Source organism: Stegostoma tigrinum, chromosome 14 (genome assembly GCF_030684315.1).
Source record: "Stegostoma tigrinum isolate sSteTig4 chromosome 14, sSteTig4.hap1, whole genome shotgun sequence".
NCBI lineage: Eukaryota > Metazoa > Chordata > Chondrichthyes > Orectolobiformes > Stegostomatidae > Stegostoma > Stegostoma tigrinum.
In genome coordinates, this window is record NC_081367.1 from 42,522,907 (window position 1) to 42,548,686 (window position 25,780).

The 25,780-nt window shown below is 41.6% G+C and overlaps 1 protein-coding gene across 1 annotated transcript in view; it reads right to left on the reverse strand.

Moving 5' to 3' along the window:
* The window catches only part of xxylt1 (xyloside xylosyltransferase 1), a 145,735-nt gene that overhangs the window by 93,209 nt on the left and 26,746 nt on the right, over positions 1–25,780 (reverse strand). Inside the window, exon 2 of the mRNA XM_048541550.2 lies at positions 21,688–21,835. Coding sequence (XP_048397507.2) covers positions 21,688–21,835 — 148 coding nt within the window. The remainder of the gene's footprint in view (positions 1–21,687; positions 21,836–25,780) is intronic.

Sequence of the window (25,780 nt, forward strand, 5' to 3'; positions counted from 1 at the left end):
TACAAGGTGCACCAACAACTCACCAAAGCTCTTTGGACAATCTTGCAAGCCAAACAGCCCTACCATCTAGAAGGGCAAGGGCAGAAGATACAATGGGAACACAACACATGCACAATGCAAATACTAACAAGTTCTCTACTAGGCCACTCACTCATCGTGACTTGAAACTATATCACCATTCCTTCACTATCACTGGATAAAACTCTTGGAACGCCATTCTTTCAGGCATTTTGGCTGCAGCTACATCATATGCACCACAGCCGGCGACAGGGAAGATGGCGGCAGAGTAAGGCACTCTAGCTGGAGGTCCTCTGCTCCACCCATTATTTTCTTTCTTTCTCTTTTTTTCCTCCTCCTTTCTGTGTTTTTATCTCAACCAATGACTTGGATGTACTCAGAAGGGAATGGAGGAACTGGCGGCCCCGGAGATGAACTCCAGAGTAGAAGCCAGCATAGGGAAGCATCCCTAGAGCAAATGTGGCAGAGGTAAGCATCACCAGAGTGGAGTTTGGCACAGGCAGCCAGCCCCAGGAGAGAAGGGTGGCACAGGGAAGCAGGCCCAGAGCAAGGCTGGCGAGGGAACCAACCCTGAGTGGAGGTTGGTGCAAGGAGGCAATCCCAGAGTGTAGGGTGGCATGAGGGAGTAAGTCCCAGAGTGAAGATGGATGTGGGGAAACAGTCCCTGAAAAAAAATACTTACCTTGGAGCAGCTGAGAGCCAGTGCAGAGTAGACTGGAGGCTTGAAGAGGAGCAGGGGCAGTTGTTGGACTGAGGTCAGGGGTGGGTAGTCAGAACGCGTGTGGAAGCCGCTGCATTGGGCTACATCAATGTAACATTTATTTGTAATTTGTTTATCTGACTGTAATACCTATCTTTTTAATTATACCTTACTTCTAACTTCTACTATGAATCACTGTAAGTAACGCAACTACTTTTCTCTCAATTCCTCTTTTGTATCTAAGATCTATATATAGGTACTTGTACCTGAAATGATGCAATAAGAGGCAACATTGTAAAACTTTTTACTGTACTGCTATACTTGAGTATCTGTGACAATAAAGGATATTCTATATTCTCTAACATCCACATCCCATAATTGAATAAAACATTTTTTTTGCAATTTCTGTCTTAATTAGAATTGAAAAAGAAACTAACACAATGTAGAATTACATTTACTCAATGAGCCTATTTATGCTCCACACAAACCTCTACTCGTCTTACTTTGTTTATTGCAATCAAATTACTTTTCTCCTGAATGAGAGTATCTCTTATTGTTTGTCTTAACCACTGCATATGGTAACAAATTCCATATATCTGCTATTAGCTGAATAAAAAGTGACCAAAAATATTATTTCTAAATTATACAGATACATGTATAATGACATCACCAGATCACCAATCAGCTAAATTTTCCACGTTTATGTAAAATGTACATGAAAGCTAAATAACATTCTCTAGAATGTCAACCTAGAAATGTAGCAAGAACTGATGTTTTAAACAACCTGACATGGCCCAAAAACAGAGGGATAACATAAAACAGCCCTGAACATACGAAGGCAGCTGAAAAACATGTTTGTTATCATTTAAACTGCAAATTTGGCTGACATTTTAATGGAATATTAAACATAGAACAGTACAGCCCAAGAACAGGCCCTTCACCCCACCATGTCTGTGCCGACCTTGATGCCTTTCTAAACTATTTCCACGTGCCTGCACATGGTCATTATCCCTATATTCTCTGCCTGTTCATGTGTCTGTCTAAATACCTCTTAAATGTTGCAAGAATATCCACTTTTACCACTTCCCATGGCAACGTGTTCCAGGGATTTACAACACTCTGCACAAAAAGTCTTGACTCAATCGTTTTAACATTTCCTCCCCTCACCCTAAATCTGTACCCCATAGTATTTGACAATTTCATCTGGGAAAAGACTCCCACTATCCAACCCATGCATGCATCTCAAATTTTATGTACTCAGACTCCAAAAACAATTCAAGTTTGACCAACCTCTCCTTATAGCTTACACACTCTACTCAAGGCAATATCTTGGTAAACCTCTTTTACACCATCTCCAAAGCTTCCAAATCCTTTTTACAGCGTGGTGACCAGAACTGCTCACTATATGGGAGATAGTGGCCTATCTAAAGTTTTACACAGTTGCAAAAATACAGGTTTAGCAAAAATACATTTGAAAAAGGACAACACATGCCTGCTGAAAACTTATGATTTATGTTAAAGTATCTGGTTTATGGGGCTGGATTGGGGTTGTGTTTGAATGATAGAATCTATGAGCATGGGGAATGGATGGGAGGGACAGGGATAAGAAGGGAACAAGAGCTAGAGGACCTAATGTAGGAGAACAACTAGTTCAAAGTTCAAACGGGACCGGTTAACCTGTCGGCCTCAACACTCAACATGACCTGAGGTTGTGATACATCTGCATTGTGTGTGGCAGGTTTAACTCCATCCCACAGAAGACTTCCCTGGGAAAGAAGGTCACATCACTTGGAACACTTTTTCACAAGGTGGGTACACAACAAGCTGGAGATTTCCTGTCTATCGCAAAGCTGCGTTGGGAATGAAATCCAGGCCCATGTAAATATGTGTAAGTTATTTGAGCAATAAAAGACCTGAAACTGCAGTCTGCTTCAATTTTGCTAACTGCTTCCCCACGAGTGGCCGGTGTTTTTACATCAATCCATTTCTGATCAGTAGGTGGTTCTATTCAATTTTAATCCATTGCAAATAAGTAATTCAACTTGTTTGCCAAAAGGACCACACTGTATATGAACAAGCTGCTTTATCCACATCACAATATTTGTAGACAATGAACTGAAGTGCAAAGTGTTTGAGAAGAGTTTGATTTTGTAATATTATACTGACTGATTAAAATCTAATATGTCAGTTAGAAACTTTGTTTGAAATAGAGGTGCTAGTGTTGGACTGGGGTGGACAACGTCATAAACCTGTTGGACTATAGCCTGGTGTTGTGTGATTTCTGACTTTATTTGAAACAGCAGTGGAGGAGGTTTCATAAGTGTCCTCGAAAAAAAAACGGTTCTGACGAAGCAGATATTGAAATAACAGGGATACACAATAACAGGTGGCTCAAGTAATTGTTCAAAAATAATCCAACAAGTTAGACAAAAGACGCTATTACAAATGTATTTAACAGAAACATCTTTAGTTTTAAGGTAAAATCTTAAGCATGACTTCTTAACTTTTTCTCGATACACAGACACTGTCCAAACATGTTCACAAACTTAAAATATTTATAGTCTATTTCAGTGCTAAATTTTTCTTCCGTGTTGAATAGTAAATATTTTGAAAGCAAGTCTTGAAACAGTCCGTAAGGCTGCATGGAATGATGATACTGTACCACAGATACTAACATTAGCTGTATTTTTAATTAGATAAGCAGACCACAGAGTTGAATTGGTTGAAGTGCAAACTGGTGGAAAAAAGGAGAAATACCAAACACAAAACTATCGCTCTTCTTAAATCACATGAAAAACATCCAGGAGATCTGTCCATTTGCAGAATTCAAGGGAAGACTTAAAATTAAGCTAATTCATTTCTGCACAAGGGCACCAACAGTCATGTTCAAAATTAAAATGCCTTTGAGAATAAATACTTCTTTATGTACCATTATAACCAGTAAATGGCTCTGCATAGATGTTAAAAATCAGATAAATCACAAGTGGCAAACTTGAGACTTTGACTCAAACTCAATGGAAAATATCCCCTCCTCTGCAACTCTAATTTAGGTGAAATTGTCCTGCAGGGTGGCGGGGATGGAGTTTGGAGGCAGCACAAATGCTGTCAAGTGTCAACGTGACCTCATCAAGTCGGAAAAAAAAGTAGCAAAACCACATTCAACACAACACCATTACCTCCCCAACCCCTCACCTCCACATGCTTCATCACTGCCATCTAATATCACCCACCATCTCTCATACTCTGCATGCCAACTTAGTCTTAAGTCATACCAATCCATGAATTCTACCACACAACTCTTTACCTTTTCACCCTCACAGCTTGCATGTCACATCAGTATTCACCACATGCGGCTCTCGGGAGCTATGCTATGATAAACTAAGGCTTTGATACTATTGGCTTGGATATGTCTAAAAGAATCTCTCATTTATGAAAGTCCTTTCATTACATGTAAATACTTTCAAGCACTTAAGCCCTTACAAAAACAAACATTTGTATTTATAAGAACTGCGGATGTTAGAGTCAAAGATAACACAGTGTGGAGCTGGAGGAACATAGCTGGCCAGGCAGCATCAGAGGGGCAGCCTGACCTGCTGTGTTCCTCCAGCTTCACACTATGTTATCTCTGACTCCAGCATTTGCAATCCTCACAATCTCTGAGTGAGTTCTAACCCCACTGTCAAGTCTCTTCTAGGGATGCCCACCTTGAAGACGTTATCCTCCTCCCTCTGGGAGCATTTCTGAAGACGGGCCCAGACCTGAAACATTAGCTTCCCTGCTCCTCTGATGCTGCCTGGCCTGCTGTGTGCCTCCAGCTCCACACTGTTATATTTGTATTTATGATCACACTTCTAAGGCAGCTGATCCTTTTTTCATCTACTGAGCTGTCAACCAAACTGTAAATTCAAAGTCTCACCATTGAGTTAACAATAACGTAGAAGCAACAGTAATGGCAAACCTCAGTCTTACATCAACAAATATTGAATTTGGAAGCAGAGATATTGTTTCAATTGCAGAGTAGCTATTTCTTTCAAAAGTCAAAGGACGTTGTCTTTAAATGACTTGACAATTCCAAGATTTATCCACTTTGCATACATATTCATGTCTATTCTTAACAATTACAGGGGGATTGATCCGTCCCAAAGGAGTATCCGATTTCTCCCAAAGGGTACTTACATTCTCCAAAAGGACCGCCTGAGCCATCCAAAGTGGTGCTTGACCTCTCCAAAGAACTGTGATTGTGTCAGACCTTTCCATCCAATGTCTAAAACCCCATAAGTTGTGTTTCAGAAACCTGAATATCCAAAATCGCTTCTGGTTTAAATTTAATGCTGCCTCTTTGAACCACGGCCGTATAAAAGAACATCTCCCACTACACCAGTGAAAGTAGTGGGTACAGGGTTCAAGGCTGCAACTTCCAGATTCTGCCACCATTTAGCTCAAGGCACAGAGTCCTTCTGGCTTTACAAAACAATATTAAACCCATATTCAGTTCTATGATCAAATTGCTGCTAGTTACCACTCACATTACAAGAAATAATTTTGAACAAACATATCTTTTAAATTACATTCCACAACTGCTCAATTATCTTGGTTTCTGACAGGATTTCTGAACAAAATAGGTTGTGCCTTTCAATTGCAACTTTAGTTTAATAACTTCACTCAAATGTCTAATAAAACACACAGTTAAAAACAAGATAACTTCTTTTGTTTCAAAGTGCATTTCTTAATTAATTGGAAATTTTCTTAAAATATTACAGGAAATTTTCAGTCACTTATTTCTCACATCTGTCTTTTTATTTCTCCCTTTCTATTAGTACAAGATGCAATGATTCAAGATTCCCTAATATAACATTGAGTAGTAAACATGCACTCTGCATTATGTTTCAATTAGATCAAATGCAACATCAAGCTGGCTTTGAGAAAGGCTCTATTAAGCTAGTATTATGCAGTTTGTGGTGGCCAGAAAGGGTTTGTGAAAAATGGAACCCAGACATTTCAGGCCTGAGATCCTTTTTCAAAACAGGAAATTATTAGAAATGAGCAACTCTGAATGGGCAAAGTAAGGAAGGGAAATGAGTGCAAATAAAAAAATCACAAGAAATGAATGACTTGTGCTTCGATGGATAACATGAAATAGTTAGATGATATATTATTGTTAAAAAAAAGGAAACATTATGAATCAAATCAAAGAAATAAAAAAAAGTACAAAAATATGTGAAAAGCTTGAAGAGACACTTAGCCAGGAATTCATGACAAACCAACATGAGAAAGGAGATGCCTAATTGCCAGAGTCTGATAGAAGAAACTAAGCAGCTCCACAACAAAGATGCAGATAATTCACTGCTAGGATTGATTTGACATGAATCCCCAACCAAGCTCTGCTACCTTCCCCATGACTGGAAATGTTGGTGTTCCGTATAACATCGTTAACAACCATATAGGAAGCATGGTGGCTCGGTGGTTAGCAATGCTGCCTCACCACACCAGGGACCCAGTTTCGATTCCATGCTCGTGCAACCATTTGTGTGGAGTTTGTACCTTCTCCCTTTGACTCTGTGGATTTCCTCTGGGTGTTGTGATTTCTTCCCGTCGTCCAAAGATGTGCAGGTTAAGTGGATCAGCCATGGGAAATGCAGGGTTCCTAGGTTTGGGTAGAGGATGTGTCTGATTGGGATGCTCGGAGGGTTGTTGTGAACCTGATGGGAAGAATGGCCTCCTTTCACACCATAGGGACTCTATGATGCAGTGAGAATAGGAGCTATGGTTAAGATCTGAATTCACTAAAGGTTGACAAAGTTGAGATGCAAAATGGTGATAACAAATTGACAATTCACTTCACTGCCTGAATAACGAAGGCAACTATAGGCTCAAAGGGCAACAATTTTGGATCTGAGGCTTCTGACTACTGTAATGTTACACATAACAATGATCAGTGTGTATAAGAGAGCTGAGTGACTGTACCCATGTAATATCATCTACAGTGACATTCCCGTAAAAGACCAGCCCCACATTGAACAACTGCCACTGTACTTTGTACATCAGGAAAAGTAGCCAGTCAATCATAAGTAAAAACAAAAAGTGTGAAAGAAATTCAGCAGGTCTGAGAGCATCTATGGAAAGAGAAGCAGAGTTATCTATCAAATGCAACATGGGTCTTCTGTACTTTTCTCCGCTTCCATTATCCTTTCTGGTATTGCATTCAAAACCATAAAAAATTATCTGAATTTAATAAAGTCTCCTAAACCCCAAATAGATCTTTGTTTGCACGCTCCCTCACTGCAATTTCTGGTTTTTGATCTTTCTCCCAGTGGGGAAAAAATAACTTCTCATCTAAAAAAAGGTTATAATCTTGAAAAACTGTATTAAATCTCTTCTTAATTGTCTTTGGTTATGTTCTCTAGTCTTTCCACATCACCAAAGTTTGTCATCCCTGATAATGATTCTGCACCTCCCTCAAGGTCTTGAAACACTTTTAAAATGGAGATGCTGAGAATTACACACAATGTACTAGTTAAAGTTTAACTGGTGATTAATGAAGGCCCACCACAAGTTCTTTGTTTTTAAACTCTATGGTCATATTTATAAAGGTCAAGATTTGCCTTTGATTTTTTAAACACACTTTATGAGTTTACCTTGCCACAATTTATGTGAGCTATTATCATGCTTTACTTCCTTTCCAAGTAAGTACTTAACAAATTCAATTAGAAAGCAATTCTTCAAGGGCACTCATATTTTAAATTTGTTCCTCAATTTCTCTTCATTCAATGAGGGAGATTCGTCATTGTCGCTTTCATAATCTGAAAATCTTGTCTTAAGTTTTGAGAGCTAAAGGCTGAGTGTGCAAATTGAATTGCACAATGTGATGAGGTCTTGGGTTCAAGCTCCTGATTGTGAAGAATTACCTAATCTCAACCAGACAACAGTGAAGAGACACTGCTATCTGAGTATTCCTCCCTTAGTCAAGGTTCACATTCCTGGTGGTTATCCTGTGTTCAAATGCTGAATGTGGCTGTCTTTGAATGCAATGTGCAAAACAATACTAGAACAGCCTACTGCCCTCATTATCTAAGCTCACTCGTGAAAATTATTTGCTTGGCTAGGGTAGATGCACCACAACTGAGAAAGGTTGGGGGAGGAAACCTAATTTAAGAAGACATTAAAGTGTTGCACCAATTAGACTTAGGATTCTGAAAGTTTGTAGTAACCCGGATTTGGCCCAGTGGCTTTTTGCATACCTCGGTTCTCAAATTAACCAAGGAAGACACTGATATGTTGCCAACTCTGATTGAAGCTCACTGCATTTTCTCCCTACTGGATAAAAAAAAGGAAGGCTGTTTCTCGAGAGATAGTAGGAACTGCAGATGCTGGAGAATCCAAGATAACAAGGTGCAGAGCTAGATGAACACGGCAGGCCAAGCAGCACCTTAGGAGCAGGAAAGCTAACGTTTGGGGCTGAGACCCTACATGAAGGGTCTAGGCCCAAAAAGTGAGCCTTCCTGCTCCCATGATGCTGCTTGGCAGATTGTTTCTTGAGTCAGTTTTGCATTAGCGAAAATCTGTAAGATGGTCAGAGTTGCTGCAACTGCTGGAGTACATTATATTGGAATCATGTTTCCTACCCATCTGCACAGATACAGAAATAGACGGAAACAGCTTGGAAACAGACCCTTCGGTCCAACTCTTCAATGCTGACCAGATATCCGGATAAATCCAATCCGGTTTGCCACAGTTGCTCCATATCCCTCCAAACCTTTCCCATTCATATACCCAGGTGTCTTTTAAATGTTGTAATTGTACCAGCCTCCACTTCCTCCAGCTGCGTCTTCCACACAAGCGCCATCCTCTACATGAAAAAGTTGCCCTTTAGGACTCTTTTAAATCCTTCCCCTCTCACCCTAAACCTATGCCCTCTAGGTTTTGACTCCCCCACTCTAGGTTCTTGTCTATTAACCTATCTATGCCCCTCATGATTTTATAAACCTCTATAAATGGTCATCCCTCAGCCAATAACACTCCAGGGAAGAAAAAAATAGCCTCTCCTTATAGGTTAAGCCCTCCAACCCACGTAACATTCTTGTAAATCTTTTCTGAACCCTTTCAAGTTTCACAACATCCTTGCTATAGCAAGGTGACCAGAATTGTACACAGTAATATTTAAATTCCTAAGTTATACAAAAGATTCTATAATCATATAAACCACATTTGTAGAAAGAATATTATTAGCTGTTTGTCCTCTTCTTGGACAGGCTGTAGATAGTAACCCTCTACATAATTATAATTCTTTGATCTTTTTGCAATTCAAGTCACCGATTTAGGATATTTTAATATGTTTGTCATGGCAGCATCAGGCACTTCTAGATTCAGCAAGTGCTGATTCACTTTTACATTTCAAAACCCATACTGTAATCTTTGTTTTGTTTAAAAGTTCTTTCTCTCATTTTCTCAACGTCTAAAAAAGGTTGGATCTTACAGTGGAAAAGCTGTTGTGTTGAGGAAGCAAATAGCACTATTACATTGTTTGAAATCAGGACTGACAGCTCCTTATGGTCCTGGAAACCTATTTTGATGTGTTTGTAAAGTACAGATGGCTCTGTGCAGGATATTATTTGGTAGCAGAGCAGCTCTTTCTGGCTGTGTTGATGCGTTGTGTTGCGAAATGTCTTGTCACTGCTGAAAGGAAGAATTCCTCTTAAAGGAAAGTAAGTGCTCTTTCAAACAGTAAAGAACAGTATAGCATAGAAATACGCCCTTTGGCCCACTAAAGCTGCACCAACGAATAATGCCTTTCTAAACTAAAATCCTTTTGCCTCCACGCAGTTCATATCCCTTGATTCCCTCCCTATTCATACACCTGTCAAGATGCCTCTTAAGCATTGCTTTGATTCCACCTCCACCAGTTCTTCTGACTGCACATTCCAGGCACTTACCTGCTCTATGTAAGAATCTTGTCTTTCACATATTTAAACTTAGCCCCTTAAACCTATGCTACCTAGTAATCGATATTTCTACCCTAGGAAAAAGATCCTGAGTATCCATTCTTCTCAGAATTTTGCAAAATTCTATCAGGTTGTTCCTCATCCTTCAACGTTCAAGCGAAAACAAGAATTGTTCAATCTCTTCTCATAGCTAATACCCTCCAAATGAGGCAACACCCTGGTAAACTATTTCCGTATTCTTGCTAAAGCCTCCCCACATCCTCCTCACAGTGACCAGAATTGTGCACAATATTCCAAATATGGCTTACTTAAAGTTCCATATAGCAGCAACATGACTCACCAGTTTTAACACTCTTATGCCTCAACAGCTGATGGCAAGTTTGCTATATGTCTTCTTAACTACCTTATCTGCTTGCGTTGCCACTTTCAAGTAACTGTGGACCTGTATGCCTAGATCCATCTGTATGTGATTGCTACAATAGGTTCTGCCATTTACTGTATACTTCCTCTTCAGCATTAGATCATCCAAAATGCATCACCTCTCATTTGTCCAGATTTAACGCCATTGTTCTACCCAAGTCTCCAGCCTCTCTATATCCTGCTGTATTATTTGGCAATCCTCCTCACCATCTTCAGCTCCCCCAATTTTTGTGTTGTCCACAAACTTGCCGACAGGCTACCTACATCATCCTTCAAATCGCAAATACATCACAAACAACAGGAGTCCAAGCACTGATCACTGTGGAATGATATTATTCACAGTTCTCCAGTCAGAAAACACATCCGTTTACTGCTTCTGTCTTTCTAAGAGACAGGTACCAAGCCAGTTCTGTCTCCATCTTACCAGCTCACCGTGGATCCCATGTGACTTCACCTTTTGTATCAGTCTGCCATGAGGGACCTTGTCAACAGCCTTGTTAAAATCCATATTGATAACATCCACCTCTTTGCCCTCATAATTCATCTTTGTTACTTCCTCAAAAAACTCAATCAAGTTTGTGACACATGACCTTCCCCATATAACACCATGTTGCTTTTGGCCAACAGGTTCATATTTTTCCCCAAACGTGACAAAATCCTATCTCAAAGAATTTTCTCCCATAATTTCCCTACCACTAACATAAGGCTCACTGGCCTGACATTTCCCGGATTAGCCCTGTTGCCCTTTTCAACAAAGGAGCAACATCAGCTATTCTTCAGTCCTCTGGGACCTTTCCTGAGACTAAACAGGATACAAAGATTTTGTACAAGGCCGCAGTAGTTTCCTCACCTGTCTCCCTCAGCATTCTGGGTTGGATCCCATCAGGCCCTGGGAACTTGTCTACCTTGACACTTTTTAAAAACACTGAACACTACCTCCTTTTTTAATATTGACATGCCCTACAATATCAACATATCCTTCCCGAGACACCAACCACCATGTCCTTCTCCTTTGTGAATGCTGATGCTAAGTATTCGTTAAGGACCTCCTTCCTCTGGCTCCACACATAAATCCCTCCTTTGTCTTTGAGTGGACCTAGCCTTTCCCTAACACCTCTCTTGCTCCTTACATCAGTATAAAAGGACAAAAGTATTTTCCTTTCCTGCCAAAACTTGCAACCCCATTCCCCAGCATTACCTTTGCCAACTACCATTTCCAACACTGCATTTAATTGAATGCAAAACAATACTGATCTCATAACAGATGTTTCACAAACGTGACTGTAATTCAAATTCACAGCAAACATCCTTTCCTCTTACTCCTATGTTTTTGTACATTTGTTTGATGTGGAGCCCTTTCCTTTCCTAGAATGTCAAATGAAGCAAAACCCATGGACTGCACTGCTGCAATAGATGGGTTTCACAAGAGCTCTCTAAGGAACTGATCCAGTGTGTTCTCTTCAAGGTCAACTTCTTTTGATCTGTGGGGCTGCCCGTGTTCAGGGTAGATCCCATACGTAATGCACCTGACTTTGAATAGGCTGCGGTGCCTGTCTAAGGCCAGGGAACATCAAATTCAAAATTGCCAGCCCTATCTATCACTGCAACAGATTTGGGTCCGGAAGCCCCATATGTCCCAATTTGAATACTGTATCCATACAGCCATCTCCTGCTCCAACTGATTTGGCTCACAGAGACCATATTTTGGCCCTGAGTCAATCTAAAGACATTTCAAGCCGCTGTCAGTGACATGTTCCCTACTCTTATGTTAGTTCCTGTAACCTGAACACTGAGGCATGGTCTTACTGAGAACAAGTATCTGAAGATTTACTCACAAGGTAACTATATAATACAACCCTATCCACAAAACTTAAGACAATCTGGGGTCTATCACATGATGGCCAATTGATTAATTAAAAGCAATTGATGCTGCAGGTCTGAGATAAAAAGACAGAAAATGCTAAAAACAAAACTACAGTCTGGCCAGCATCTGTGGACACAGAAACAAAGTTAATGTTACAAGTCCAATATGACGTTACTATGAAAAGAATACACTTTTTTCAGTTGAACTGATTTTGAACTTGAGAGATTTTGATGACCTTGACTGTGGCAATGACAGATCTTTGTCATTGAGTGAGGAAAAATTGGAAAATAAAATTAAAGTATGAATACACTCAAGGGTTGCTTTCTAATTAAATTTAGAATCATAGAGTTGTACAGCATTGAAAAAGACCCTTCGGTCCAACTCATCCATACTGACCACATATCCTAAATTAATCTAGTTCCATTTGCCAGCATTTGGCCTATATCCCTCTAAGGCCTTTCTATTCATATACTCATCCAGGTGCCTTAAACGTTGTAATTCTACCAACCTCTCCCACTTCCTCTGGCAGTTCATTCCAAACGCACACCACCCGCTGCATGAAAAAGTTGCCCCTTAGGTCCCTTTTATATCTTTTGCCACTCACCTTAAGCTTAGGCCCTCTAGTCTTGGACTCTCCTACCTTGGGGAAAAAGACCTTGTCTATTCACCCTATTCATGCCCCTCATTATTTTATAAATGACTGTAAGGTCACCCCTCAGCCTCCAACAGGCCAGGGAAAATAGTCGCAGCCCATTCAGCCTCTCCTCACAGCTCAAACTCTCCAACCCAAGCAACATCTTTGTAGATTTTTCTGTATTCTTTCAAGTGTAACAACATCTTTCCTCGAGCAGGGAGATAAGAATTGAATACAACATTCCAAAAATGGCCTAACCAATGTCCTGTACAGCTGAAACATGACCACCCCAACTCCTATACTCAGTGCACTGGCTAAGAAAGGTAAACATATCCCAAACACCTTCTTTATTACCCTGTGTACCTGTGACTCCACCTTCAAGGAACCGTGAGGCTGGATCTGAAGGTCATTTTGCTCTGCGACACTCCCCAGGACTTTACCATTAAGTGTATAACTCCTGCCCTGATTTGCCTTTCCAAAATACAACACCTAATCCAAATTAAACCCCATCTGCCACTCGTCAGCCCATTGGTTTAAGGTCCCATTGTACTCTGAGATAACTTTCTTCTCTGTCCACTACACCACCAATTTTGGTGTCATCTGCAAAGTTACTAACTATTCTTCTGATATTTACATCCAAATAATTTATATAAATGACATAAGGCAGTGGACCCAGCACCTATCCTTGCGGCACACCACTGGTAAAGGCCTCCAGTCTGAAAAGCAACCCTGCACCACCACACCCGTCTCCTACTTTCAAGCCAATTCTGTATCCAAGTTGCTAACTCTCCGTGGATCCCACGTGATCAAACCTTGTTAATCAGTCTACAGTATGGAACCTTGTCAATTGCCTTGCTGAAGACAACATCCAACGTTCTGCCCTCATCAATCCTCTTTGTCACTTCGCCAAACAACTCAATCAAGTTAGTGAGACACGATTTCCCACGCACAAAGCCATGTTGACTACCCCTAATCAGTCCTTGCCTTTCCAAATAAATGTACATCCTGCCCTTCAGAGTCACTTTCGACAACTTTCTCACCACTGACCTCAGGCTCAACATCTGTAGTTCCATGGCTTTTCTTAACCACCTTTCTTAAATAATGACACCACAACATCCACCCTTCACTCTTCTGTGGCTATCAATGCTACAAATATCTCAGCAAGCGGCCCAGCAATCACTTCCCGAGCTTCCCACAGAGCTCTAGGTTGTACAGGATCTAGTCCCAGGGATTTATCCACTTTTTGGAGTGCGAGCGGCAGCGGAGGTAAGACAAACCCGTAAGACTGCAGCTAAGGTAAGGCAGTTTTTTAAAAAATTACTTACCGGTAGCGGGCAGCGGTGTTTTCTTTTGCACAGAAGGAGCGGGAGCAGCGGAGGAAGTGACGAGGACCAGAGGGGCAGCCGGGAAGGAAAGCAGTGACCATATATATCAGCTAGGCGGCTAAACCCGAGACTCTACAAATGCAGTGTCTCCCACCCGTCCTCCTCCTCTAACCTAGTTAATAAGGTAAGGTTCATTCTAAACTTTCTCTATTGAATACAAGTTTGTTATTAATTTTATAGCAACTTGAACTAAGCTTTCTACTTTAGTACTGAGTGGGTGTTCAGATAAGTGGGGTATGGATGCTAGGGCAGTTGCTTGCTCCTCCTGCAGAATGTGGCAGGTGGGAGACATGGCACACGTCTCCGCTGGCTACATCTGCGGGAAGTGCACCCAACTCCAGCTCCTTGAAAACCGTGTTAGGGAAATGGAGCTGGAGCTGGATGAACTACGGATCATTCGGGAGGCAGAGGGGGTAATTGAGAGGAGTTACCGGGAGTTGGTCACTCCTAAGGCTCAGGACAAGGATAGATGGGTTACAGTTAGGGGGAGGAAAGGGGACAGACAGACAGTGCAAAGATCCCCTGTGGGCATTCCCCTCAGCAATAAGTATACCGTTTTGGATACTGCTGGGGGGGATGACCTACCAGAGGAAAGCCATAGTAGTCAGTTCTCTGGCACTGAGCCTGACACTGTGGCAAAGAAGGGAAGGGGGCAGAATAGAAAAGTACTCATGGTAGGGGACTCGATAGTTAGGGGAATCGACAGGAGATATTGTGGTCAGGATCGGGATTCCCAGAAGGTATGTTGCCTCCCTGGTGCCAGAGTCCGGGGCATCTCCGATCGGGTGTATAAGGTTCTAAAAGGGGAGAGCATACAGCCAGAAATCGTGTTACATATTGGCACTAATGATATAGCCAGAAAAAGGATTGAGGATATAAAAAGTGATTTCAGGGAGTTAGGATGGAAGCTGCAAAGCAGGACGAGCAGAGTAGTGCTCTCTAGTTTACTACCGGTGCCACGAGACAGCGAGATGAGGAACAGGGAGCGGGCGCAGCTTAACATGCGGCTGCGCAGCTGGTGTAGGAGGGAGGGCTTCCAATATGTAGACAATTGGGATGCCTTCTGGGGAAGGTGGGACCTGTATAAGAAGGACGGGTTGCATCTGAACTGGGAGGGGACCAATGCCCTGGGTGGAAGGTTTGCTCGAGTAGTTCGAGAGTGTTTAAACTAGTATGGCAGGGGGGTGGGAACCTGAGCTGTATACCGGAGGTGAGAGTTGACGCAGGTGAGGCAATAGCAAGAGATAGACCAGCTAGTGGGAAGGATTTTCCTGGGAAGGAACCAAGGGATCAGTTAAAGTGTGTTTGCTTTAACGCAAGGAGTATCAGGAATAAAAGTGGATGAACTTAGAGCATGGATCAGTACCTGGTGCTATGATGTTGTGGCCAAAGCAGAGACATGGGTTTCTCAGGGGCAGGAATGGTTGCTGGATGTTCCAGGGTTTAGAGCATTTAAAAAGAATAGGGAGGGGGGAAAAAGAGGAGGGGGTGTAGCACTACTAATCAGAGAGGGTATCACAGCTACAGAAGCTTCCATTGTCGAGGAAGATCTGCCTACCGAGTCAGTATGGGTGGAAATTAGGAACAGGAAGGGTTAAGTCACCTCGTTAGGGGTTTACTACAGGCCCCCCAATAGCAGCAGGGAGATTGAAGAAAGCATAGGTCGGCAGATTTTGGAAAAGTGTGGACGTAGTAGGGTTGTTGTAATGGGTGACTTTAACTTTCCCAATATTGATTGGAACCTCCTTCGAGCAGTAGATTTGAATGGAGCTGTTTTTGTAAGGCGTGTTCAGGAGGGTTTCCTAACTCAGTACGTTGGCAGGCTGACAAGGGGAGAGGCCATTCTAGACTTGGTGCTTGGAAACGAGCCAGGGCAGCTATCAGATCTTGTGGTGGGAGAGCATTTTGGTGATAGTGACCATAACTGCCTCACATTCTACATAGCTATGGAGAAGGAGAGGGTTAGGCAAAATGGGAGGATATTTAATTGGGGAAGAGGAAACTATGATGTGATTAGACATGAGTTAGGAAGCATGGACTGGGAGTAATTGTTCCATGGTAAAGGCACTATAGACATGTGGAGACTGTTTAAGAAACAGTTGTTGCGAGTGATGAATAAATATGTCCCTCTGAGACAGGCAAGAAGGGGTAAGATAAAGGAACCTTGGATGACGAGAGCGGTGGAGCTTCTCGTCAAAAGGAAGAAGGTAGTTTACATAAGGTGGAGGAAGCTAGGGTCAAGCTCAGCTCTAGAGGATTACAGGCAGGCGAGGAAAGAGCTCAAAAATGGTCTGAGGAGAGCCAGGAGGGGGCACGAGAGAGGCTTGGCAGAATGCATTAGGGAGAACACAAAGGCATTTCACACTTATGTGAGGAATAGGAGAATGGTCAAAGAAAGAGTAGGGCCGATCAGGGATAGCATAGGGAACTTGTGTGTGGAGTCTGAGGAGGTAGGGGAAGCCCTAAATGAGTATTTTGCTTCTGTCTTTATGAAAGAAACAAACTTTGTAGTGAATGAAACCTTTGAAGAGCAGGTGTGCATGCTGGAATGGATAGAGATAGAGGAAGCTGATGTGCTGAAAATTTTGTCAAACATTACGATTGACAAGTCGCCAGGCCCGGACCAGATTTGTCCTCGGCTGCTTTGGGAAATGAGAAATGCAATTGCTTCGCCAATCGCGAAGATCTTTGCATCCTCGCTCTCCACTGGAGTCGTACCTGAGGACTGGAGAGAGGCAAATGTAATTCCTCTCTTCAAGAAAGGAAATAGGGAAATCCCCGCCAATTACAGACCAGTAAGTCTCACGTCTGTCGTCTGCAAGGTGTTAGAAAGGATTCTGAGGGATAGGATTTATGACCATTTGGAAGAGCATGGCTTGATTAAATGCAGTCAACACAGCTTTGAGGGGGGCAGGTCATGCCTCACAAACCTTATCGAGTTCTTTGAGGATGTGACTAGAAAAGTTGATGAGGGTCGAGCTGTGGATGTGGTGTATATGGACTTCAGCAAGGCATTTGATAAGGTTCCCCATGGTAGGCTCATTCAGAAGGTCAGGAGGAATGGGATACAGGGGAACTTAGCTGTCTGGATACAGAATTGGCCGGCCAACAGAAGACAGCGAGTGGTAGTAGAAGGAAAATATTCTGCCTGGAAGTCAGTGGTGAGTGGTGTTCCACAGGACTCTGTCCTTGGGCCTCTACTGTTTGTAATTTTTATTAATGACTTGGATGAGGGGATTGAAGGATGGGTCAGCAAGTTTGCAGACGACGCCAAGGTTGGAGGTGTCGCTGACAGTATAGAGGGCTGTTGTAGAATGCAGCGGGACATTGACAGGACGCAGAGATGGGCTGAGAGGTGGCAGATGGAGTTCAACCTGGATAAATGCGAGGTGATGCATTTTGGAAGGTCGAATTTGAAAGCCGAGTACAGGATTAAGGATAGGATTCTTGGCAGTGTGGAGGAACAGAGGGATCTTGGTGTGCAGATACATCGATCCCTTAAAATGGCTACCCAAGTGGACAGGGTTGTTAAGAAAGCATATGGTGTTTTGGCTTTCATTAACAGGGGGATTGAGTTTAAGAGTCGTGAGATCTTGTTGCAGCTCGATAAAACTTTGGTTAGACCGCACTTGGAATACTGCGTCCAGTTCTGGTTGCCCTATTTTTGGAAAGATGTGGATGCTTTGGAGAGGGTTCAGAGGAGGTTTACCAGGATGCTGCCTGGACTGGAGGGCTTATCTTATGAAGAGAGGCTGACTGAACTCGGACTTTTTTCATTGGAGAAAAGGAGACCTAATTGAGGTATACAAGATAATGAGAGGCATAGATAGAGTTGGTAGCCAGAGACTATTTCCCAGGGCAGAAAAGGCTAAAACAAGGGGTCATAGTTTTAAGCTGGTTGGAGGAAAGTATAGAGGGGATGTCAGAGGCGGGTTCTTTACACAGAGAGTTGTGAGAGCATGGAATGCGTTGCCAGCAGCAGTTGTGGAAGCAAGGCCATTGAGGACATTTAAGAGACTGCTGGACATGCATATGGTCACAGAAATTCGAGGGTGCATACATGAGGATCAATGGCCGGCACAACAAAGTGGGCTGAAGGGCCTGTTCTGTGCTGTACTGTTCTATGTTTTTTTTAGGCACCACTTGTAACATGGGCATTTTTCAAGCAATTATTATTTATTTCGAGTTCCCAAGCTGCCATATCCTTCTGTACAGTAAATACTGACGCAAAATACTAGTTTAGTATCTCATCCATTTCCTGTGGTTCCTCTCATCAGCAACATGCTGATCTTTAAGGGACCCTATTCTCTCCCTAGTTACCCTTTTGCCCTTAAAGTATTTGTGGAATCCCTTTGGATTCTCCTTACCCTTATCTGCCAATGCTATCTCATGTCCTCTTTTTGCCCTCCTGACTTCCCTCTTGAATATACTCCAACTGCCCTTATACTCCTCTAGGGATTCACTCCATCCCTGCTGTCTGCACCTAACATATGCTTCCTTCCTCTTCTTGACAAGAGCCTCAATTTCTCTGGGCATTCAGCATTCCCCACACCAACCTTTCACATTAATAGAATTATACTCCCTCGGGGCTCTTGCTATTTTGTTTTTGAAGGCCTCCCACTTTACAACTGTCCTTTCACCTGTGAATAGCTACCCCCAATCAGCTTTTGAAAGATCTTTGTTAATACTGTCAAAATTGGCCTTACTCCAATTTAGAACTTTAATCTTTAGATCAGGTCTATCGTTTTCCACAGTTATTTTAAAACTAATAGAATTACAATCATTGGCCCCCAAAATACATCCCCATTGATACCGTATTCACTTACCCTGCCTTACTTCCCAAGAGAAGGTCAGGTTTTGGTACAACGACGTACTGAAGAAGAAAACTTTCTTGTACATACTTAACAAATTTCCCTCCATCCAAGTCCATAACACAATGGCAGTCCCAGCCTATGTGGGGAAGTTAAAATCCTTTACCATTACGACCTTATCGTTGTAACAAATATCCGAGATCTCCTTACAAATTTGCTTCTTAATTTCCTGCTGACTACTTGGGGTATCTATAGTACAATCCAAACAAGGTGATCATCCCTTTCTTATTTCTCAGTTCCACACAAATAACTTCACCAGAGATACATCCAGGAATATCCTCTTTAAGTACACCCATAAAACAAAAACACCACGCCCCCTCCTCTTTTGCCCAGCCCTCTATCCTTCCTTTCACATCTAAACCCTGGAACATTAAGCTGCCAGTCTTGCCTATCCATGAGCCATATTTCTGTAAGAGATATGATTTCCCAGACCCATGTTCTCAACCACGCCCTGAGTTCATCTGCCTTACCCGTTAGGCCTCTTGCAGTGAAATAAATGCACTTTAATTTTTCAGACCTACATCGTTCCCTGCCTTGCTCCTGCCTGCTTTGATTATTTGACTTGGTCCTCTTCTCAACTGTACCATCCTCCGACTTATCCCTTTTCTCACCATCTCTTTGGGTCCCACCCTCCCCCTAATTTAAAGCCTCCCAAGCAGCACTAGAAATCTCCGTCAGGATATTTGTCCCCTTCCAATTCAGGTGGACCTTCTTCCCAAGAAGAGATCCCAAAAGGTCCAAAAATGTGAATCCTTGTCTCCTGCACCAGCTTCTCAGCCATACTTTTATCTACTCTATCCTCCTATTTCTACTCTCACAAGCACACAGCAATGGGAGTTATCCAGACGTAATTACCCATGAGGATCTGCTTTTTAACCTCCCACCAAATTTCCTATATTATCGCTTCAGACCCTTGTTCCTTTCTCTTCCTATGTCATTGGTACCCATGTGTACTATGACCTCTTGCTCGTCCCTTTGAGAATGTTCTTAACCCTCTCTGAGATATCCTTAACCCTGGCACCAGGGAGGCAACACACAATTCTGATGCCTCGCTGTTTGCCACAGAAATGTCTGTCTGTGCCCCTGACTAGAGACTCCCCCGTAACTAATTGATCACTTGGAACCTGACAAAACCCTCATTACAGTACAGCCAGTCTCAGTACCAGTAACCTGGCCGTGGGTACTACATCGCCCTGAAAGTTCCTAACCCCTTATGTTTTCCAAAACAGCACACTTGTTTGAGATGGGGATAGCAACAGGAGACTCCTGCACTGCCTCCCTCCCACTCCTACTTTTCCTGGAGTTCACCAATCTACCTGACTGTATCTGCCGTTTTTCTACCTTCCTTCAACTGCTGTCCATCACTCCCCCTGGTTCTTGTAAATTCCTCACTGCCTCTAACTGCCACTCCAACTGACCCATGCAATCAGATAGGATTGACAGCCAAACACATTTCCTGCAGACATAATCATCAGGAACACTGAAATTCTTCATAATTTCCCACATCCGACAGGAAGAGCACATCACTTTACTAAAGGCCACCTCTTCACCCTTGTTAAGTGTTTAGTTGGAAAGGTCACAGAAAATGATGAAAGTTTATGTAAACTATGGCAAGATAAACTCACAAACCTGCTCAGAAAAGACTAAAGACAAGCCGTTTATAAATACGGCCCGAGCGTTTAAACAAAAAACCTTCATAAATCACTTGTTAAGCTTTAGCTAGCGTATCACATGTGATTCTAGACATCACCCTACAAGAAGCTTTTCAAGATCTTGGGGGAGGTCCAGAATGATAACAAGGATGACAGACTCCAGTTATGTGGGAAGACTAGAGAACATAACCAAAGAAAATTAAGAGAAGACTCAATAAATTTGTCCAAAATTACAACCAATTTTAATACAACAGATTGGGAGATGTCTTTCCCTCGAGCATGAAGATCAATAACCAGAGGTTGCAGAATTAAGAAAAGTCACAAAAAAGATCAATGTGGAGTTCAAAGATATTGTTAAAATGCAGTTGATGTTTCTTTTGATTTGAATAGCAATACAAGAGGGGGTTCTGGAAGCCAATTTAAAAATAACAATTTAAAGGAAACTCATTACATGCTAGAAAACGAGAAATTTGCAAAGTTTGCAAAAGAGTCGAGAAAGTAGAACCCCTCGGAATTTTTTTAAAGAGTCCGTGCACATTTGATGAGCCAATGGCTTCTTTCGGATGATTCTATGAAAATGTAGCCCTCACTTGTAATCTATCCTTTGGTCACAAATATCCGATGCATGGTAGACCATACCAAAATTAAAGTCTCAGAAAATAACTTCTCTCCAGCTGGTGTGGCCTCACTGAAATGAACAGACTTTCAACTTGACGTCACTGAGGCGAGTATAATACTAAAGCATTGATGTTTTCAATCTGCTGCTCAGTGAGTTTGAAATTTTGAAAAAGAATGTGCATACAGTAAATATCAGGTACTGGCTTGTTTAGTCAATGCTGCTATTGCATACACAGCGGTTCCGTACGAATGACAACTAATCCACTTTGAATAAACGTCTCTATGATGTGTACAGATAAAAATTTATAAATAATATTCAGAATTTGAGCAAACTCAAACTATAGACTGGGAAAAATTTTGCAGAGATTGTTTGACAGAGCAAGCACATTTAACGCTGTGATAACAAAGTGTGGAGCTGGATAAACACAGCAGGCCAAGCAGCATCTTAGGAGCACTACTGAGACACTGCTTGGCCTGTTGTATTCATCCAGCTCCACGCTTTGTTATCACAGATTCTCCAGCATCTGCAGTTCCTATTATCTCTGACACATTTACATTTTGTATATAAACAATAAATAAATTTTACCTGGAGGCATGATTCGGTGCATGGCGACTGACAAGAAGAAAATTGCATCACTATAATAAGCACCAGATCCAGAGCTAAAATGCTTCTGCATTCCTTCAACAACAGGAAACAACTTCTGAGTCAAGGTGTCCACATCGTGGAATATAACCTGCCAAGGAGAGCACAGACCTGGTTACAAAAGGCTCACCTTTCCTCTTGCACATAAATGGAAGAGCAATGCCTAAGTAACTGTAAAGTGACACTTTAAACAGAGCAGTTCATAAATATTCATTTTTAATACACTGTGAGGATCAGCAAATTGTAAACTTTCACTTCTAATGCCCTTAAACACTGTCTAGAATTTATGTTGTTGTTTTGCTATCCTAAGGTTGGGAATCAGTGCAATAAAAGAGGTATTCCTCCATCTAGAGGTCAATTGCATTTGCGGGGAACCTATCATGAGTTCTGCTTGCCACTAGAATGAATGTATCAGGCTGAAGGCAATGTTAACTACTATATACAAATTTCTTCAATACAAGTGCAAAGTGTGTTATAATGAGACTGATGCAGTCATGAATATGCAGCAAATGACATGATTCTGGCATCAGTAAGAGAGAAGACAACTGTCTGGAATAAATACGTGAAGAGTGAGGTCTTAGACACTACATTAGAGAGCTGTATTTATTAACCACCATGTACATGAAGAAGTGGTACAGTACATAATAAGGAGCATGCAGTTTCATATACAGTCAGTGTGCAGACACCCATAGCCAGAGATAGTTCACAGCAGTATCTCAATATAACTTCGAATGTGAGATAAAACAGAAAGCCTTCTACAGCCACATAGGCCAGACAACATCAACATTGAATTATTCAATTCCATTTTCACAAGGACAGCAAACAGCCTTTCTGACCTTTCAAATCTTTAACTAGTAAAACCTGAATTAGCAGAATTAATTGTTATCCCACATATTCATCCAAACAGCACAAACAACATAATATTAATGCAGGACTGAGGATCACACAGATTTAAAATTAAGAATTGGGGAAAAAGTATAATCTGTCAAGTTACCCTCTAATGCTTTAGTGTTCCGGCATAGAGTCATGCACAGAAAGAGATCCTCAAGTCTAACCAGCCAATGCCAAACATAATCCCAAACTAAACTATGCCCATCTGCCTGCTCCTGGTCCACATCCCTACAAACCTTTCCTATTTATGTACTTAGTGTCTTTTAGATGTTGTAACTGTGCCCACATCCACCACTTCCACACGAAGTTCATTCCGCAGGCAAGCCTCCTCTGTGTAAAACATTTGCCTGTGTCTTTTTTAAAATCTCTCACTTCTCATCTTAAAAATGTGCCCCCACACAAATCTTGAAACATTCTATTCTGGCAAAAATATACCCATCAGTAACAAAGATAGGACAGGTGGCTGGATCTGGGTGGGATGCTCTTCAAAAGTTAGTGTAGACTTGATGGGCCAAATGGCCTCTTTCTGCACTGTAGGAATTCTATAATTCTATGATACACTCCCCAGATCTCTCTGCAGTACAGTAATGTGGTAACTACAACTGCTCCGTACATTAAAACTTTTACTGACTAGTGGAGGTCTCTTTCTTTACTCTTGCTTTGGATGTGGGCGTGGCTAACATTTGTTGACCATACCGAACCAGCCTTGACTGATTGAAATCGCCTAGAGAGCCAGAGGGCAGTTAACAGCCAACCATATTACTGTTAGTCAGAAATCACACATACACCAGACCAAGTAAGGATGGCAGATTTCCCCTCCTAGAGGGCATAAAGTGAGCCAGATGTGTTATTACGACAATCAGTGATCCCTATTAGGCTGGCTTCTAATTCCAGATTTTTTTGTTACTGGAGTCAAAATTTCACCATCTTCCATGGTGGGATTCAAACCCATGGCTCCAGAACATTAGCTAGAGAGCAAGTTATCTTTGTTGAGGTAAATAATGGCTGCCAGGCAGATTGTAAATAGTCTGGGGCATACACGCAACATTGCTTTACACCAATCTGGATTTTTGGTATCATTTAAGGCAGTTGCAGCCACAAATTAGTATTATAAGGAATTTTCTCGAACATCCATATCTCTGGACACAATCTAATGTGTCTCACAATTTGCGGAATAAAATGCTTTGGTCAGGTCAATGAATGCAGTGAAGAGTCCTTGATGTGGGTCTCATAGCTCTGCTGTAATTTGCTGGGGGAGAAAGGTCATATCAGAGGTTCCACTGTAAGGTTTAAAGCCACACTCTGCCTTTAGGGGATTTCATCTGCCACAGAAAATAAGTGATTTAGGAGGACATACATCAGGATTTACTTGGGTATGGAAAATACAGAAATACCATAACAGGTTCTGCAGTACGATATATCTCCATACTTGAAGACAGTTACATTGGCTCAATTCCTGAAGTTGGAATGGGGGGGGAGGGGGGAGGCTATTCCTATTTTCTCTCAAGTCCACAGGAGGAGGACATGTAATTTTGATGTGAGCAACAGCCCACCAGCTACAAAGGCCCGCATTGGAATCCCATCTGGGCTACAGCTTTGTTGTTTTTCATCCAACTGATTGCTTGTTGTGACTTTCCCGTGAATGATGGCTCATGCATGGATGCTACCATGGAATTCTGGGAAATAGTCTGGAAAGCATCTGCTGCTGCTACTGTGGATTCAGAGTTGAATGGTTGTTGGAAATGTCTTTTTCAGCAACAGAGGATTGCATTGTCTCCTTTAAAAAGGAATACTACCCAACAAATGAAGGGATTTTTGTCCATTTGACTTTGGTCTATAAATGGTTCTGGATGTCTTTAAAACAGTTACTCATATTATGACAGTCAACATATTTCTAGAACTTTCTCTTCCCACCAGCTGACCTTTCTATTCTGGATTTGTCTTTGGGCCTTAGACTTGGCTTTTGGAAGGCTGACCCTTTACTTGTGACCTTGGGTCAACAAAGGCTACTTTAAATTTCTTCCAACAGGTCTCACAGTGCCCCAGACAGTACAGAGGTTACTGCATTAAACTTTTAATTAAGGTCAAAGATTCAAGTCGTGTTTTGGTTAATTTCAAGAAACAAATTCCTAAATACTATTCAGGGACAGCTGTGAAAAGTCAACTGGGCCAGAATCTGCAGTGAAGGTCATGCTGATGCTAATAATAGCCTTTGTTGTTTGGGATGTGTAAATTAGACAGCAACCTCCAATGCTAAATCATGAATCAGGAAATTGCTGTTCAAGTCACTTTACACCTCCAAAAACTAGAGGAGAAACGCATCTCCTCAATATACTGGGACTGAATAACATGAAGCTGCTGCACTTATGCAACTTATATGTATTAAGCTCAGCAGAAACCATTAGAGCTTGTCCACTCCAATGTAAAGTGGCCATTTGACAAAATGATCTATCTTAATTATCGGTAAACATCCTCTCTAGCATGTATACCACTGACCGCAAAGCTTTTACAGAACTGATTAAGTTGGGGGCAATCCATCACAAGGTACTTCCCCTTTAACAAGATATGATCCAAATTAATTCTAAATTAACCTTTAGTCAATCATACACTTATTTCAAAAATATGCTTTATTCACATCTTTATATAGATATCATCCCTAAAGCAGTTCAGTTCTGCACAGGTGCATATGAAAAAACAAACAAATACTGGAGTTTGACCCCATTCAGCAAACAATCCAATGGCATTCTTGTACTATATTAAATGCATTAAAGAATGTGATGAATAACATGAGTAATCAATAAGTGAAACTGCCATCACAGCACAATTCCCAACTACCTCTGAATCATCTTGTCATACAGGTTTTTGTAAACACCAGTTTTATTTTAATAATTACACAGTGTAATTTTTTGGCAGGTTACGGACCAACAAATAATGATAACAACATTATACAGAAATAAACCAAACAGCCCAACCCATCAACAGTGACGCACAAAATCTCCTGTCCAACAAATGTAACGCATTATGTTCTGTTGTGTGAGAATTCATTCTCTTTAAATGAATCTAGGTTATAATAAGTTGTAAAGGGTTTTATCAAAAACCTTTGCTTCCTTCTTTCGTCAAAAATACCAGATTTTCAAAGTATTAT